The sequence below is a fragment of the Salvelinus sp. IW2-2015 genome, linkage group LG2 (assembly GCF_002910315.2).
Source record: "Salvelinus sp. IW2-2015 linkage group LG2, ASM291031v2, whole genome shotgun sequence".
NCBI lineage: Eukaryota > Metazoa > Chordata > Actinopteri > Salmoniformes > Salmonidae > Salvelinus > Salvelinus sp. IW2-2015.
The window spans coordinates 10,347,034-10,364,807 of NC_036839.1; the positions used below are offsets into that span (position 1 = coordinate 10,347,034).

The 17,774-nt window shown below is 40.9% G+C and overlaps 1 protein-coding gene across 3 annotated transcripts in view; it reads left to right on the forward strand.

The window, feature by feature from the left end:
* The window catches only part of LOC111974188 (polypeptide N-acetylgalactosaminyltransferase 13), a 54,091-nt gene that overhangs the window by 32,554 nt on the left and 3,763 nt on the right, over positions 1 to 17,774 (forward strand). The window contains exons 9-13 of one of the 3 annotated variants that reach the window (XM_024001830.2): positions 2,266 to 2,405; positions 3,528 to 3,626; positions 4,501 to 4,635; positions 4,977 to 5,006; positions 6,641 to 6,855. In XM_024001830.2, the coding sequence (XP_023857598.1) occupies positions 2,266 to 2,405; positions 3,528 to 3,626; positions 4,501 to 4,635; positions 4,977 to 5,006; positions 6,641 to 6,826 (590 nt within the window). In that variant the 3' untranslated portion in view covers positions 6,827 to 6,855. The remainder of the gene's footprint in view (positions 1 to 2,265; positions 2,406 to 3,527; positions 3,627 to 4,500; positions 4,636 to 4,976; positions 5,007 to 6,640; positions 6,856 to 17,774) is intronic. The other 2 variants (XM_024001839.2, XM_024001848.2) reach the window with 2 other exon arrangements.

The window sequence follows — 17,774 nt, forward strand, 5'->3', positions numbered from 1 at the left end:
GGCTCACGTTGCTTCTCCTCCTGGTGTCATTGAGTCTCAAGTACAATATGTCTTCGCTCTACTGTTCTTTGCATTCGTCTTCCGGTGAGTTTCTACGCTACTCTGGACGTGCCAAACAAGGCAGGGCATTGTGTTATGTTCACCTGCATTTCTCCACACGTTGATCTTTTATTCATTGGAATAGTGCTGTACTAAGTATCTTTCAAGATGTTCGACTGACGATTTCCGGAAATTGCGTTCACGTATTCAAGGGAGACTGTTGCTGTTTATGATCTCATGGGAAGCTCAGACAATGTTGTCCCCACAGCCTAGCGATGCAATACGATTGGCAAGAGATTGGCAGCTGAGTATCCAAGTAATGTTGGAGCCAAGTTATGAGATTAGATTTATGCAGTGCCTTGCCAATATCTAGTTACATTTTGCATGAAAGGCACCCTTTCCAGGTTTCCAGAATGCTCTTTAGTCTGTCTTCTGAGGAGTCAAGGGGGGCCCAGTACCCTAAGTGATTCCGGAAAAAACATACTCGCAGTATCCGGTCGGCATTGAGTGTCTGCTCTTCCAGGATATAACAGGGGATGATCAGGTCAGAGCAGCTCCACTGTTAGTGTGTATCCCAAATGGCACTCTATTCCCTTTATCAGGAGTGGTCAAACGTTTTTTTGCTTCCGGGACAGAAAAAGGGCAGTTATTTGAAAATATATAGGTCCATTATCATTTCTACATCATTTCTATCTATTCTGAACAAAAATATAAATGCAAAATGCAATTTTACTGAGTTACAGTTCATTTAAGGAAGTCAGTCAATTGAAATAAATGAATTAGGTCCTAATCTATGGATTTCACATAACTGGGCAGGGTCGCAGCCTTGGGTGGGCCTGGGAGGGCATAGGCCCACCCACTGGGGAGCCAGGCCCGGCCAATCAGTGAGTTTTTCCCCATGAAAGGGCTTTATTACTTCTCAGTTTCATCAGCTGTCCGGGTGGCTGGTCTCAGATGATCCCGCAAGTGAAGAAGCCGGATCCTGGGCTGGCGTGGTTACACGTGGTTTGCGGTTGTGAGGCCGGTTGGACATACTGCCAAATTCTGTAAAACGACATTGGAGGCGGCTTATGGTAGAGAAATGAACGTTAAATGATCTGGCAACAGCTCTGGTGGACACTCCTGCAGTCAGCATGCCAATTTCAAAACTTGAGACATCTGTGGCATTGTGTTGTTTGACAAAAAACTGCACAGTGGCCTCTTATTGACCCCAGCACAAGGTGCACCTGTGTAATGATCATGCTGTTTAATCAGCTTCTTGATATGCCACACCTGTCAAGTGGATGGATTATTTTGGCAAATGAGAAATGCCCACCAACCCGGGATGTAAACAAATTTGTGCACAAAATTTGAGCGAAATAAGCTTTTTGTGCGTATGAAAAATTTCTGGGATCTTTTATTTCACCTCATGAAACATGGGACTTTACACTTTACATGTTGCATTTATGTTTTTGTTCAGTGTATTTTTAGATGTTCAAGTGTGGCCTGGAGTGTTTTTTTTAACCCAAAATAACATTTTGGCTTTTTTAAATTCAAACCTCCCGCCTGTCGAATTGAATGGGCTTGCGGGCTCTTCTCTCAACAATGGTTATGCTGAAAATAAAACCGATGTTAGCACACACAGTCTCTTTAACCCTTTGCTGCAGTGGGCTAATAAAGGGTCAAGCAGGATGTTTTTTGGAAGTCTTAAATTGGGTGTGAGTCAATAATCTGGCACGGATTATTTGACTTTGTTGATACAATTATGAGTCATTCTCCAATAATTCACATTCCTCTATGGATGGCACTTTGTGCTATAACAGCAAACATAACCTTGACAATTGAAGTGCAGGGCTTTTGATAATCTAGACTAGAAGCAGCCATTGAACATGTAATGATGGAGAGGGTCTCTCTAGTGTACAGATTTGGCGGTGCAGTCAGACAATAGATACCGGAACACTAAATTCATTGGTATTGCAGCCACAGCTGCCACACCCACCAACCAAAAGGGTGTTGCGTGTAAGCAGTAAGGGTTCTTGTTGTCTTTTGCTGATATTTCAATGCATGTGTCTCTGTACTTGAACCAGGTGCTGTACGTATCAAGCATCTCAAAGTAGAAGTGCTAATCTAGGATCAGGTCCCCTCTGTCCATTCATTATAATTGAAACGTCAAAACTGATCCTAGATCAGCACTACCAGTCTGACATGCTCGATACATATGGCCCCTGGTCTTGGTTTGTGTTGCAGGTGTGGCCCGGGTGGACTATGGAGATGTGTCCTCTCGTAAGACCCTACGTGAAGTTCTGCAGTGCAAACCCTTCTCCTGGTACCTGGAGAACATCTACCCTGACTCTCAGATCCCCAGGAGATACTACTCACTTGGTGAAGTATGAAGTCTTTCAGATACTGCAGCCCAATACACCTCTCATGACCCTGGATAAATCCCTAATGGCACCCTATTGCCTATACAGTGTACTACTTTTAACATGGGCCCGTAGGGAATAGGGTGTCATTTGCAGTGCAGGTCATCCGTTTGATATCATAAGACTGTAGTCCTACTTCTCTTTAAAGTGAGTCAGAAGGACCTGGATATTCCAAACATTGAAACTGGACGATAAATAACCTAATGCGTTTGTTTAGTTGTGGTTTCAAACCCAAGCACAGGATAGAGTTGGCGAACAACATTCTAGTTAACAGGTTAGCACCAGGCAAAGAGAGGAATGGTCTTGATAACATACAGTATGCCAATAACAAATGCCACGATTGATAGTGAGCATGCCAAATAATGTGACCGGTTGGGAGTTTGGAGAGATGAGGTTGTAATCCCCAAGTTGAATTCTGCTGAGGCTTGAGGATTTTACAGCCTGCATCCAATGTACTGCAGTAAAAGCTGTCTATGGCACGGAACTGCAGCAGCAGCACCCTGAGTCTTCCCTTCCCCTCTCCAACCCTCCCGTCGTCTGCTCCTTGATTGACTCACTCCATAGCACACATCCCACTTTTAACATCCCCAGTCATTAGCTTTTATATAATTTCATTAGGAACAATACCATTCCTGCATAGTAAGCAGGTTGTACAACACCTAGCGTATAGCCTAGGCTCTAGGAGTATATTAGTTAGATATTAGATGGCTCATTAAATAATAATTTGGGGTGGGAATTTGTGGGAATACTTAGATCACCACAGATCTGATTTATGTAGCCATTTGCGATGCTAAGCAAGGTCCCTAATTATGACTTACATCACTGGTGAAACATAGGCAATGAGTTTAGATTGCTTGTTTTATTGAACAGTAAATATTTAATTAGATTCGACATCTGGGCCACAGAGAAAAGGCGCAGGTGCTCTTCATTCTGACACCTGGAAATGAAGTGGCAGTGTTTGATGAGAGGATACGCCATTTCTTCTTCCTTTATCAACGGTGGCTTTTGTTAGCTGTAAATATGCCAGGGTGGATGGAAGGATGGTAATTATGAATCCAATGTTTTTATGCTCCTTTCTACCCCTAGATCAGAAATGTTGAAACAAACCAGTGTGTGGACAACATGGGCAGAAAGGAGAACGAGAAGGTTGGCTTCTTCAACTGCCATGGCATGGGTGGGAATCAGGTAAGGAGACTGCAGAAAGAAGAGAGAGAGCTATGGACCTTTCCCAGAGGAGAGAGCTATGGACCTAAATTCCTAGGTTTTCCAGAAATCCAAATTGGAAGATTCACTGAATCAGGAGGGAATTAGCAGGAAAAATCTCTGAATTCTGGGAAGTTACCAGAAATAGTCCCGTCCAAATCGGCCATGTCAGTAATTTTTTATTGGCAGGAAGGTTATTATCCCAGCCCTAAAAGCCTACTGTTTTCGGGCAAACTCCCAGGTTCTCTGATAATACTTACCCCGTGCAAATCGTCAACCCTGTGTTTTGAGGGATATTACAGAGTTTAACAGGTGCTGCACCCAGTTTGGTTAAGAACATGGGGAACAAATTGATGTTTAAAACAAAGTGCTATGCACGTAGCCTACAGACGAATGATCTGTTTTGCCACATATCAACTTTCCTAGTGCGATACTTATCTTTTGAAAGATGAAGTGGACGATGAATGAATTGATAAATTGCCAAATCCGTCGGGTAATCAAATGTCTGCATAGGTTACAGTTCATGGTTCTTCTTGATATGCATTATTATTTTGACTTTCTCCAAACTCTAGGCGATTAGGGCAATATTAGGCTATCCCTAGACATTTGAAAAATCTCCACGCCTAGAAGAGCCGCCAGGCTTCCGTCATAACGGTCAATTGTGAACGAGGAAGAAATAAATAACCACAGGGGCAGTTTGGTAAAAAACGAATCCCGGTCCGAATCGTCCACTGGAAAAACGGACGTGCTGGGGTAATAATGACATAACCGACGGTCTATAGTAATACTAATCCTGTGCGAATAGTGCTTCGGAGAGATACTACTAGGTATATGACCGTCTCGTTTTCTCTGCCAGGTGTTCTCGTACACGGCTGATAAGGAGATCCGGACAGATGACCTGTGTCTGGACGTGTCTCGTCCCCATGGCCCTGTGGTCATGCTGAAGTGTCATCAAATGAAGGGGAATCAGATGTTTGAGTATGACGCGGAGGTAAGACCAAGACTCCCCCTGTATAATACTGTGGGAGTCATGACAGGAGGGTTGTAAACTGGGATTATGATGCTTTTGCCACACACTGATTGTCCAGAGTAATTTATTCACTATTATTTCATTGGAAGAGATGTCATATGTATAATGACACACCTGTACTAATACATCAAAAAAAGGATTTTGTCAAAAATGTAATGATTATTTTGAGCCACCAGATGGTGCTACATGTCAGGAGTTGGGCTTCTGTTCAACTCCTGGACAATAGCCTTCATTCTGTTGCCCTGTGCACATTGCAGTCCATAATATTCCCCATTTATTAAAAATGTTCTCCTCTCATGTAGTATGTTGGCAAGTGGGAATATGATTTCGAGGTAAGCTTGCTGACCTGGTTCTCGTGAATGTTGTCATCTAGTTGATGTAGACAGTGTGTATAAGTCCTGTGTTTGGTAGGTAGTAGTACCTTGTGGTTGTAAGGCCAGTGTTTATCTCTCATTAGTCCGTGAAGTCCTGTGTGACGTTGTGTCAGTAGTCAATAGGAGTGTTCATGTTAATGCTCTGGGGAATGTGACCTGTTAGCCAGACCAGGGGACTGATCAGACTCCACTCTCCAGTTACGCACCTAATGAAATGTGAGTCCCACACTGCACTTCATTGACTCAGACATAGTTGCAAAATTCCATTAACTTTCCCAAAATTCCGTGGCTTTCCTGAAATCCTGGGTGGAAGATTCCTGGAATCCTTGGGAATTTTGGGGAAAGTTACTGGAATTTTGCAACAATATGGCAGTAATGTTAGACACTACTGAATGGCTCATGATATTCCAACAGATTGGTTTTCATTTCAATGGTCCAGGACTGAATAATACAGTCCTAGATATCTCCATAATATATCTAGCATGCAAATCATCTATGCTAATTCAAGTGCTATTTTTGATGCGCAGCAGACTTTGAAACAGGCACAGCGTACTATCACTGCACCAACAATAGGGCATTTGAATTCCTAAAGGGAAACCGTAGGACACAGCGGTTGTGTATTCTCGAAGTAACCTTAATATTAACAATTATTATCAATATATTTCTTCCACTGGGACGGACACATTCCTATGTTCTGCCTGCTTGAGTATGGTGTCACCTGTCAGTGATTAAGATCTCTCATGTCACTGTCGACTTAGAAAAGCCCCCATCTATTCCTGTACAACCCTAGATCCAGCTATTTTCGCTTTTGACTTTAGTTATATATATATAATATGAAACGTGAATAATTCATGCATTAAGAAATGGCCCTGACATATACGGCAGTGGGGTTTCAATGCCACTCTCAACAGCCTGATTATTTTTAGCAACGGTGTGATAGGCGATACTGCTGATCCCAGCCGTACCATTAACATTTCATCTGGTCATCATTTTCAAGCAGAGAGAAATACCTGACTTTAACATTCTCCGTATTCCAAGTGGTCAGAGCCTGTGCTTGAAGTGGACTGAAATAGGTGTCGGTACTCACTTTGGGTACTCGTTTATAATAAGGTGCAGAAACGCTGCGATATTTTAAAGCCACTACTCAAGCAGTAGAACATTTGACGTGCCGGTACTTAGTAACAGTGTGTACCAGAGCAATTCAAGCACGGGTCAGAGCCATCTCTCTACTCACCTCTATTCTCAATCCCTCCCTGCTCATCTTTTAGGACTGTGGAATATCAGTCCCACCACCCTACAAGTCCCGAAAATGTCTATCAAACTAGGAAATCTGGTTGAAGATTTTCTGATTGTACGCAAAGTTGGTTCCGTTCTGAGCGACACTCCAACATGGTCCAACTGTAACCTTTGTCCTCCATTAGATAGGTTGTGTAGAATAGTTATTTTGGAAATGGAAGTATACAGTACTGTTGATGATCTTGTTGGTCCTGCCTGGCCTGAGTACTGGCTCTGTCCTAGCGATTCTCACTCACTCCCATCTCCTCTTGTCTGTCCATGACATGTCCATCCTCCATCCGGATGTCCATCCACAGAAGCACACGTTCCTCCACATCATCACCCAGTCGTGTCTGACCATCAGCAGGCTGGAGGACGGTACTTGGGGCCCCACGGTGGAGTACTGTAATAGTAGCCCCTTGCAAGCATGGGTCATGAGGAACTTCACCCGGCTGGAGGTGTTTAGGAAGCTGTACTACAGCCCCACTGATTACTTTCTGTAGGGGCTGTCTTCCTGCATGGGTCACCGCAGGTCAGTATTGTACCACCAGACCTAGTGGAGGTCTTAGTGTGTAGTAGTCTAGTGCGTAGTGGTCTAGTGTGCCAATAAAATGAGCCCGTCCTGCTATATCTCTGCTCACCAGCCATTACTGGTGTAGTTGGCTAGTGTGTAGTCGTCTAGTCTAGTGGGTAGTGTCTAGTCTATAGAGCTGGAGTCGTGCGACTATGTGGTGGAATAGGCTGTCACGTTGCTTTAGTAAGCAGCTGTTTTACCTCACAGAGTGTTTGTTTTCATTTCCTTTGCCTCAGCCTTGACATGTTCTTCTTGGAGCTTGAGCCGGTTGGGATTCGTAACGTTTCTGTCGTTAGTCAAAGTGTGCCATTCAAAGCAGTTTCAAGGGCATTTAGTAGCATTTACCACTGATCTTTTGGTATGAACGCTTAATGACAGGAACACAGAGACACATAAGGTGCTGTATACATGGCGCTATCTGCAAGACCTTTATCCAGCCTTCTTCTGCACCAAATTAGATCTCATTTGACATTTATTTTCCTACAGTACATTCATATTTTATTTTGATACAAAAAAAAAAATCCCTGGCTGTAGCCCCTCATACGGCGGTGCTCATTAAATGAGAGCCGAGGAGACAAGGTCGTTTTTAATTTCAGCTGATTATCGAGCTATTTGATGGGCAGATTGAAATGGGCTCGCCTTTGTTTACAAGTTCTTTTGAAGTGATCCCTCTTTCATGGCGCTGGCCTCGGGAAAATGGGGGCTGCATTTTGAACACACGCCATAACAGCTGTGTTCAGCTTGCAGCATGTTCTCATTGTCTGAGGACTGAATTTCAATCACCACTCCTCATTTCCATTTGACCTATCAATATTCTAAATCTAGCCTGGATGCTCGCTGCAAGTAACTACAGTCTTCTGTTTAATATATGTACTGTATTTCTATTTGTCATTCCCATAACTTTAGCCGGTTACCTCTATACAGTACCTCTGTAATTCGTTGGAGTTTATTTGTCTGTTAAACAGCCTGTGTCTGCCTGGTAAAGACCATATTCACGGCAGTGTGCTTTCCTTTTCAGACTACTGTTGATTAAATTGGGTGAGTTGCGTTCAGGGTTATTGCTCTTTGTAACAGTGACGGTGCTAGAGGAGCCTGCTGTCAGATGGCCTTATTCCCTGTTTTGTTCCTACGGTGTTCACCGTCCTTCAGAGTAACACTGCAAGACACTCTCTGAACAAACAATATTGCGACCACCACCTCAAATGCCACCCTATTCCCTTTATAGTGCACTATTTTTGACCAAAGCTCTATCAGGCCCTGGTCAAAAGTAGAGCACTATAAAAGGCAATAAGATGCCATTTGGGATTCGCACACAGTTTCCTATCTGATCGTCGCCTGCTCCCTCCAATGGCAAAATGCCAAGAAACAAATGTCCATTAAATCTGTTGGTACGGTGTTGATTTTCTGTTACATGCCAGGCTCTGTTTTAAAGCGTAGTTAGTGTCAGCACAAACACACATTTTAAAAGAGATCCTGCATCTGTCAGCGAGTCCGGTCGTCGACTCTTCCTTGTGAAGGACAAAGCGGATAAATGTTCTTCGCCCTGGGCCGACTCCTAGAAACTATCTTCATTTAATTAGCAGGTCTCAGCTGTGCACACATACGGCACAGAGCTCATGAGCCACTCGCTGGGACTGCCTCGGCTGTAATGGGACTTTTTATTGCCACTGAGGAGCAATTAAATAATTATGAGCAGAGGACGCATCCCCCACATTTCTAATATTTTCATTAAATATGGATTGGTTTTCCTCTGTTCTATTTTCTTCATGCTCTCTTTTCTGCACTGTGGAATGGTGGGATCTTGCAGCGATGGCAAAAATAGCACCTTTATCATTGCCCTGGCCATGTCCTTATGATTAATAAATAAGCTTTAGTGTAGTGAAGGTTCATACTTGACCTTACCATCAGGTACAGAACTGTAATGGCAGATATTACAATTCTGGTTTGATAATGTCATAATATTGCTTTTGAGAATATCAAGACATGAATATGTTTTATTCATTTAAAAAAGCAGAACGTTGTATTATTAATACATTTTTTAAACCTTTGACTGTTAAGTGCACCAAAACCTGCCTGAGTGGTTTTACTGTAATGCCGGGTCCATCTCCTCTCCAGTGAAGTCATTTTACAAAGAGAAAGATAGTGGAGAGTGTGTGTGTGTAATGGTCTGTGTGTGTGAGGTGCTCTGTATGCAGGTAGAGTTTATTGAGGTTTACCTCACGACCCCAAAAACAAAACATCTTGGTTTGTCCTACCCATTCAAAACATAAAGGCTGAATACAGAACTGGAAACATCCTCTATAACTTCAGGATAATCATTGCCTGAAAGTCAAAGACAATAATTGCTGCAAAGTCAATATATTCAGCTACAGTATGTGGACCGTTTGACATTTTTGATTCAGTGGGTTCTTAGTCATGACTAAAACCTTGCCTGATTGCAACAAAGACATTGCACCTGCGGTTTACCAGCAGGTTACCGCTGGATTTCTTAACACCCTACTAAAGGGAGATTACATAGTGCTCCGAGCTAAAATAACCCTGGTTGCAATGAAAAAGCAGCGGAATAAAACTAGTAAACCAGCCGATCTGACACTGTTACGGTGTCAAGCCGTCTTAATACTAGACAGCGGTAAAGGCATGGGAAATTGTCATTTTTCTGCGTTCACTACTCCCACCCCAATGAAGAAACATCCTATCAGGAACAGCAAAATCAAAATATGAAAAAGATAAATAGCAGAATGTGACATATTACAATGATTTGACTGATGATAAAGTAATTGAAGATCAGCTTTTTAGCACATTGTAAATTAAAGTAATATGGATTGCAGAAATGTGTGATAGACAGTTGAAATATAATTTTAAAACCAGTTCAAAATCAGTTCAAAACCCTCGTAAGACATCACAGTAAAATAGAAGGATGTATTGCAAAAGGAATTAGTAAAATGGTAGTGTACTGGGAAAGATTGGTAGTCTGTGGACATCTGAGTGTTGGAATTGAGATTGGAGTGATTGATTTGCCGATACACTTGGAGTCCAGTGTGATTAGGAAATAAACTATGTATCTATGCGCATTTTTATGTTTTCCACCAAGGGAGAGGGGTGTAGGGGCATAAAAAATATATATAGACAGTACCAGTCAAAAGTTTGAACACACCTACTTATTCAAGGGTTTTTCTTTATTTATTCTTTATACACCTGTTAATTGAAATGCATTCCAGGTGACTACCTCATGAAGCTGGTTGAGAGAATGCCAAGAATGTGCAAAGCTGTCATCAAGGCAAAGGGTGGCTACTTTGAAGAATCTCAAATATAAAATATATCTTTTTGGGGGGGGGGGGGTTACTACATGATTCCGTATGTTATTTTATAGTTTTGATGTCTTTATTATTATTCTACAAAGACATCAAAACTATAAAATAACATACAGTAACCCCCCCCCCCCCCAAAAATATATATTTTATATTTGAGATTCTTCAAAGTAGCCACCCTTTGCCTTGATGACAGCTTTGCACATTCTTGGCATTCTCTCAACCAGCTTCATGAGGTAGTCACCTGGAATGCATTTCAATTAACAGGTGTATAAAGAATAAATAAAGAAAAACCCTTGAATAAGTAGGTGTGTTCAAACTTTTGACTGGTACTGTATGTGTATACATGTACAGTTGAAGTCGGAAGTTTGCATACACCTTAGCCAAATACAGTTTTTCACAATTCCTGACATTTAATCCTAGTAAAAATCCCTGTCTTAGGTCAATTAGGATCGCCACTTTATTTTAAGAATGTGAAATGTCAGAATAATAGAAGAGAGAATGATTTATTTCAGCTTTTATTTATTTCATCACATTCCCAGTGGGTCAGAAGTTTACATACACTCTATTAGTATTTGGATCATTGCCTTTAAATTGTTTAACTTGGGTCAAACATTTTGGGTAGCCTTCCACAAGCTTCCCACAATAAGTTGGGTTAATTTTGGCCCATTCCTCCTGACAGAGCTGGAGTAACTGAGTCAGGTTTGTAGGCCTTCTTGCTCGCACACACTTTTTCAGTTCTGCCCACAAATGTTCTGTAGGATTCAGGTCAGGGCCTTGTGATGGCCACTCCAATACCTTGACTTTGTTGTCCTTAAGCCATTTTGCCACAACTTTTGAAGTATGCTTGGGGTCATTGTCTATTTGGAAGACCCATTTGCGACCAAGCTTTAACTTCCTGACTGATGTCTTGAGATGTTGCTTCAATATATCCACATAATTTTCCTGCCTCATGATGCCAACTATTTTGTGAAGTGCACCAGTCCCCCTGCAGCAAAGCATCCCAACATGATGCTGCCACCCCTGTGCTTCGCGGTTGGGATGGTGTTCTTCGGCTTACAAGCTTCCCCTTTTCCTCCAAACATAATGATGGTCATTATGGCCAAACAGTTCTATTTTTGTTTCATCAGACCAGAGGACATTCTCCAAAAAGTACGATCTTTGTCCCCATGTGCAGTTGCAAACCGTAGTCTGGCTTTTTTATGGCGGTTTTGGAGCAGTGGCTTCTTCCTTTGCTGAGCGGCCTTTCAGGTTATGTCGATATAGGACTTGTTTTACTGTGGATGTAGATACTTTTGTACCTGTTTCTTCCAGCATCTTCACAAGGTCCTTTGCTGTTGTTCTGGGATTGATTTGCACTTTTTCGCACCAAAGTACTTTCATCTCTAGGAGACAGAGCGCGTCTCCTTCCTGAGCGGTATGACGGCTGCGTGGTCCCATGGTGTTTATACTTGCGTACTATTGTTTGTACAGATGAACGTGGTACCTTCAGGCATTTGGAAATTGCTCCCAAGGATGAACCAGACTTGTGGAGGTCTACAAAAACAATTCTGAGGTCTTGGCTGAGTTTTGAATTTCCCATGATGTCAAGCAAAGAGGCACTGAGTTTGAGACTCAAATGATGTCAATTAGCCTATCAGAAGCTTCTAAAGCCATGACATAATTTTCTGGAATTTTCCAAGCTGTTTAAAGACACAGTCAACTTAGTGTATGTAAACTTCTGACGCACTGGAATTGTGATTCAGTGAATTATCAGTGAAATAATCCGTCTGTAAACAATTGTTGGGAAAATTACATGTGTCATGCACAAAGTAGATGTCCTACCCGACTTGCCAAAGCTATAGTTTGTTACCAAGTAATTTGTGGAGTAGTTGAAAAACGAGTTTTAATGACTCCAACCTAAGTGTATGTAAACTTCCAACTTCAACTGTATGTGCCTTCAGAAAGTATTCACACCCCTTGATTGTTGCAAATTATGTTGTTACAGCCTGAATTTAAAACAGGTTAAATTTGGTTCACTGGCCTACAATCAATACCCCATAATGTCAAAGTGGAATTATGTTTTTCGATTAATACATTTTTTACATAAATTAAAAATGAAAGCTGAAATGTCTTGAGTCAATAAGTATTCAACCCCTTTGCCATAGCAATCCTAAATAAATTCAGGAGTAAAAATGTGCTTAACAAGTCACATAATAAGTTGCATGGACTTACTCTGTGTGCAATAATAGTGTTTAACATGATTTTTGAATGACTACCTCATCTTTGTACCCCACATTTACAGTACAATAATCTGTAAGGTCCCTCAGTCAAACAGTGAATTTCAAACAAAGAGTCAACCACAAAGACCAGGGAGATGTTACAATGCCTCACAAAGAAGGTGTTAGGTTCTAATTCTCAAAGTAAAACACTCAATGGACCTTATGAAAGCTTAACCAAGTTTATTCTGCCCAGAGGGTCAATACAGCTGCATTCAGACAAAAACATTTTCACACAAGCACTCATATTTAACCATAGGCTGAGTCTCCTCCTACCCGCCTGTACAAATATTGTTCTTTACTGCTAGGCAGGACACTAAGTGATACGGGCATAAACTTTTATTTCTCCCTTAAGGTGACCTGACCTGCCCTCAACCCCCCTCCGTCACTAATCCATGGCTCTCTACCCTTATCAATGCCTGCCACATGTAATCGCTTCCCTTCACTCAACACATTCCAAGCTTAGTTGCACACACTATATACCTTCCTCCTATAACCCTTAACTTCTGATGTAGCCCCTCTAAACCTCAGCACTCCCTCAGTGACATGAATAAGTATATTTCATGTTCTACGAATCCAACAAAGGGCACCTAATTGGTAGATGGGTAAAAATAAGAAAAAGCATACATTGAATATCCCTTCCTAACTCAGTTGCCAGAACAGGAAGAAAACCGCTGAGGGACTTCACCATGAGGCCAACGGTGACTTTAAAACAGTTAGAGTTTAATGGCTGTGACTGTGAAAGGAGAAAACTGAGAATGGATCAACAACATTGTAGTTTCTCCACAATACTATCCTAATTGACAGAGTGAAAATAATTAATCATGTACTGAATAAAACAAGGCACTAAAGTAATACTGCAAAACATGTAGAAAACCATTTCACTTTTTTGTCCTGAATACAGTGTTATGTTTGGGGGAAATCCAATACAACACATTACTGAGTACCACTCGCCATATTTTCAAGCATAGTGGTGGCTGCATCATGTTATGGCTATGTTTATTTATCGTTAAGGACCGGGGAGTTTTTCAGGATAAAAATTAAACGGAATGGAGCTAAGCACAGGCAAAATCCTAGAGGAAAACCTGGTTCAGTCTGCTTTCCACCAGACACTGGGAGATGAATTCAGCTTTCAGCAGGTCAATAACCTACAACACAAATCCAGATCTACACTGGAGTTACATAGCAAGAAGAGAGTGAATGTTCCTGAGTGGCCAAGTTACAGTTTTGACTTAAATCTGCTTGGAAATCTATGGCAAGCCCCAAAATAATTTCGAAAATAATATTGGGCAAATGTTGTTCAATGCAGGTGTTGTAAGCCCTTAGAGACTTACCCAGAAAGACTCACAGTTGTAAACATTTCCAAAGGTGATTCTAACATCTATTGGGTGTTGAATACTTATCTAATCAAGATATGTATTTTATATTTAATTAATTCTTTACAAATGTTAACATTTTTCTTCCACTTTGAAATTACAGAGTATTATGTGTTGATCATTGACATAAAAAAAAATGAATACCATTTTAAACCCACTTTGTAATACAATAAAATGTGGAAAGAGTTGAGGGGTGTGAATAGTTTCTGAAGGCACTGTATATATATATGGGAATAGAAGTCGCCAGGTAATGTTATTTGACTTAATTTCTATCTGCTAAATTCATAGCTGATCTATTCCCTAAAAAAAGACATGTAAAAACTATAATATGCCACTGTAGCCCTGTACGAAATTACAACGTTTCACTATTGAGTGTTATCACGTTGTTCAGGAATATTTCCTTTTCCCCTCTTGGAAAGAAATGGTCATAATTCAATTCAGACGAGTAAAATCAATATTGGATTACATCAATTGGAAAGGATCAAATAATCCTACACCGTGATTTTTCCATTCATAAAATGTATAGGTAGGCTACACATGACCTGATGAAGATCCAACTCAGATTGAAACCTTGTCTTTTTTCTGCATCTGATTCAAATCACCATGGGAGCCAACCAGAGTTTTAGAAATGTCTTTTTTCTTTGATAAGTTGTTCTGTCCTGTACCTGATAAATTGGATAGGCATATTTTTCTATTTTCTAGGGTATGCCACATTGCCATAGAAGATATTGTGTGGTAAACAAGGAAACGAAATACTTGATTTCAGTTTTACAGAATGATTATTAAATAGATCAATTCAATCCATATCATGGAAGTTTAGTGTTAAAGCGTGATTGAAGTTTAAAGGCAATGTTCCCGCGTTAGCGGAGACTGCATTCACGGTAAAAGCTGCATATGTCGGCTCAGTCTATGCACAATCTGTAACGCTTCAGCGATAGATTGAATAGCGCCTGAGTCAGTTAAAATGGCAAGATCAAATTGTTCCGATGATAATACCCACCAGAGGGTGAAATAGTCTTGAAAATTTTGGTTGCAACAAATATTTTCCATTATATTGACAAGATAGTCGAGTGACCGCTCTAACAATGGAAATGTATTTCCTCAAAGATGGAAGGCAGACGGGAGGAGGTGAGATCAGGTGGGACTATTCCAGCCAATGAGAGGGCAGATACGTGTGTGAACGACAAGTACAACTCCAATATAAAGTCGTTTTTTCCCAAAGTTGCCGAAATAACACATGCGTCCACTTATCATTGCATTCGTAACTACTTAACTAACCATTACGAAACTTCTATTTGATCTAATAAGCCTCACGTAGCAAATGAGCAATTCCATTTTTTGTTGACCAAATTCGACACTCATTGACCGCCATACAAAAATTCCTCACTTTGTGGTCTTATTTTCGTGGACAGAGTTTGGGCGGTGTAAACCACTTATTTGCCTATTTCTCTCTGGTTGCAATCAGGACTAAAAGATAACCGTGACATCGACATTATGGAGCGGTAAAATCAGTGGCGGATGATGGTTGCAATTCAAATCAGCTGTGCGGGTGATTTTAGCGACTATTGATGGTTTAACGAGAGATCAGCTGGCGATAATCAAGTGGCCAATGTTAGTTGCAACTATCCCCAATTAGGCTGCTAATGATTTCCCTTTTAACTCGAAGGTAACAATGCATATGCCTCTCAGTTATGCTACAGGAAAATCAATCGATCAACTAATCAATCAAAGATTTCATAAAGCGCTTTTAATATCAGAAGTTGTCACACAGTGCTTTACAGTTACCTGGCCTAGACCCCAAAGAGCAAGCAAAGCCGGGGTGTGAGCACAGTGGACAGGAAAAGCTCCCGAGAAGGAAACTCATTGCATTTGATCTAACCCATAAGCAATAGGACTGGAGAATATGGATTCTAGCATTCTGTCAAACTATGATTCAAAAGCAGTGCTTAAGTTTAAATGCTAAACCAACACCCTGCATCGTTTGTTTTAGCTGTTAGTTAATCCAAATACAGTTCATGAATATCACAATGAATTGATCAAGAAGTAGAAGTCATCACTTTATTGGTTTCTGAAAAATAAAGATGATATTAAACACTATGGAGTTTGATAAATGGCAGTGGCACTTGGATTGGAACCGGTGCAATGGTCAGGTTACGTGAAATTAGAGCTCTTTGGCCACATACACCGGTGGTGGGTTTGGCGTTGAAAAACAAAAGCTTATGCAGAAAGGTGCCTCATACCTACGGTAAAATATGGTGGTGGATTTTTGATGTTATGGGGCTATTTTGCGTCCACTTGTCCTGGGGCCCTTGTTAAGGTCAACGGCATCATGAACTTTACGAAGTACCAGGACATTTTAGCCAAAAACCTGGAGGCCTCTGCCAGGAGGCTGACATTTGGCCGCAAGTGGATCTTCCAGCAAGACAATAACCCCAAGCACTAATCAAAATCCACAAAGAAATTGTTCATTGATGCAAAATTAACATTTTGCAATCTCCAGACATGAACACCATTGAAAACCTGTGGTTTGAATTGAAGATGTCAGTCCATAAGAGCAGACGGAGGATATCAAGGATCTGGAAAGATTGTGTATGGAGGAATCCAATCTCATTAAACATTTTAGATAAAGGCTCAGTATCGAAAAAAAGGGGTGCCAATAATTTGGACATCTGTCTTTTAAGATTTCTTTTGTATTATTGTCACTTGTTAAAATATATCTCTTTCTCTCAGCAATTGTATTAGTATAAAATAATGTTCCCATTTGTTGTTGCATACAATATAGCTCAGTATTTGTATAATTCATTTTATACAGTATTTTTTTATCATCTTTATCAAGGGTGCCAGTAGTTATGGACCTGACTATATAAGAAGTTGTACTCTTAACCCCACATACTCTTTTACCTTCAACTTTCAAGCTCATCTGATTTCTCTTCTACTGGACAGTAAGTCAGGCGGGACATATTGCCGGTCGAGCATTGTGTCTTGTCACCAGTTGTATGTAAAATGATGTACTGTACTGTGCTTCTACAATGGCTCTGGGTGATGACTGGTGTCCCGACACACACAGAGCTGTATCATATTACCTCTTACAGACCAGGGATGTGTCCCAAATGGCACCCTTGTCCATGTATAGTGCACTACTTTTGAGCAGGCCTCAAACCCCAAGTGGGTTGAGCTGGAGATTCATTGCATAGATACCTGTTCTGACACAATACAGCTAACGCTATCGGTTGGGCCGATAGATTCTTTTTTGATTTTTGTAATTTTACAATATGTATGGTTGATAGAAATTTTTAATTTAATTTTATTGGATTCTACCCCATCTGCTCTGTATGGACATTTTGACTAGAGTAGTGACTGGCGACGGAGGTATAAAATGGCAAAGTACAGTAACTCTGAGAAAGAGAGAGCAAGTGGCTAACTGGTTAATTAAGACCTTTTATGTTACCTCTCCTTGCCGTTAGTCTTGGGGCTTAAGTATCGACACGAGGAAACACTCAAAAGATTATCGACACGAGGAAACACTCAAAAGATTATCGACACGAGGAAACACTCAAAAGATTATCGACACTCAAAAGATTGATTTCTACAAAACGAATCCTCCTGAGGTAAAAGTCCAGAGATTCATTCAAGAGCCTTGATTTTTATCACAAAATTAATGTAGAAAGACTTGACACTTATTTAGTGCAACATAAATCAGCATAATTTCAATACCCAATGATGATGTTTCTGTAAATGAAATGTAATCCACATACAACCTGCTGGAAAATATACTGCAAAATCTGTATTAGCGGGTGGAAGACATCAATTTCGAACTATCTCTAATCTTCCCAGTAACCATCTTTCTGGCTGTAAGGTGGAGCAGAGGCCAAGAACCCAGCCTGTGTTCAGTGCATAATGCTCATTCACCTTTTTCACTGTGTGTGTGTGTGTGT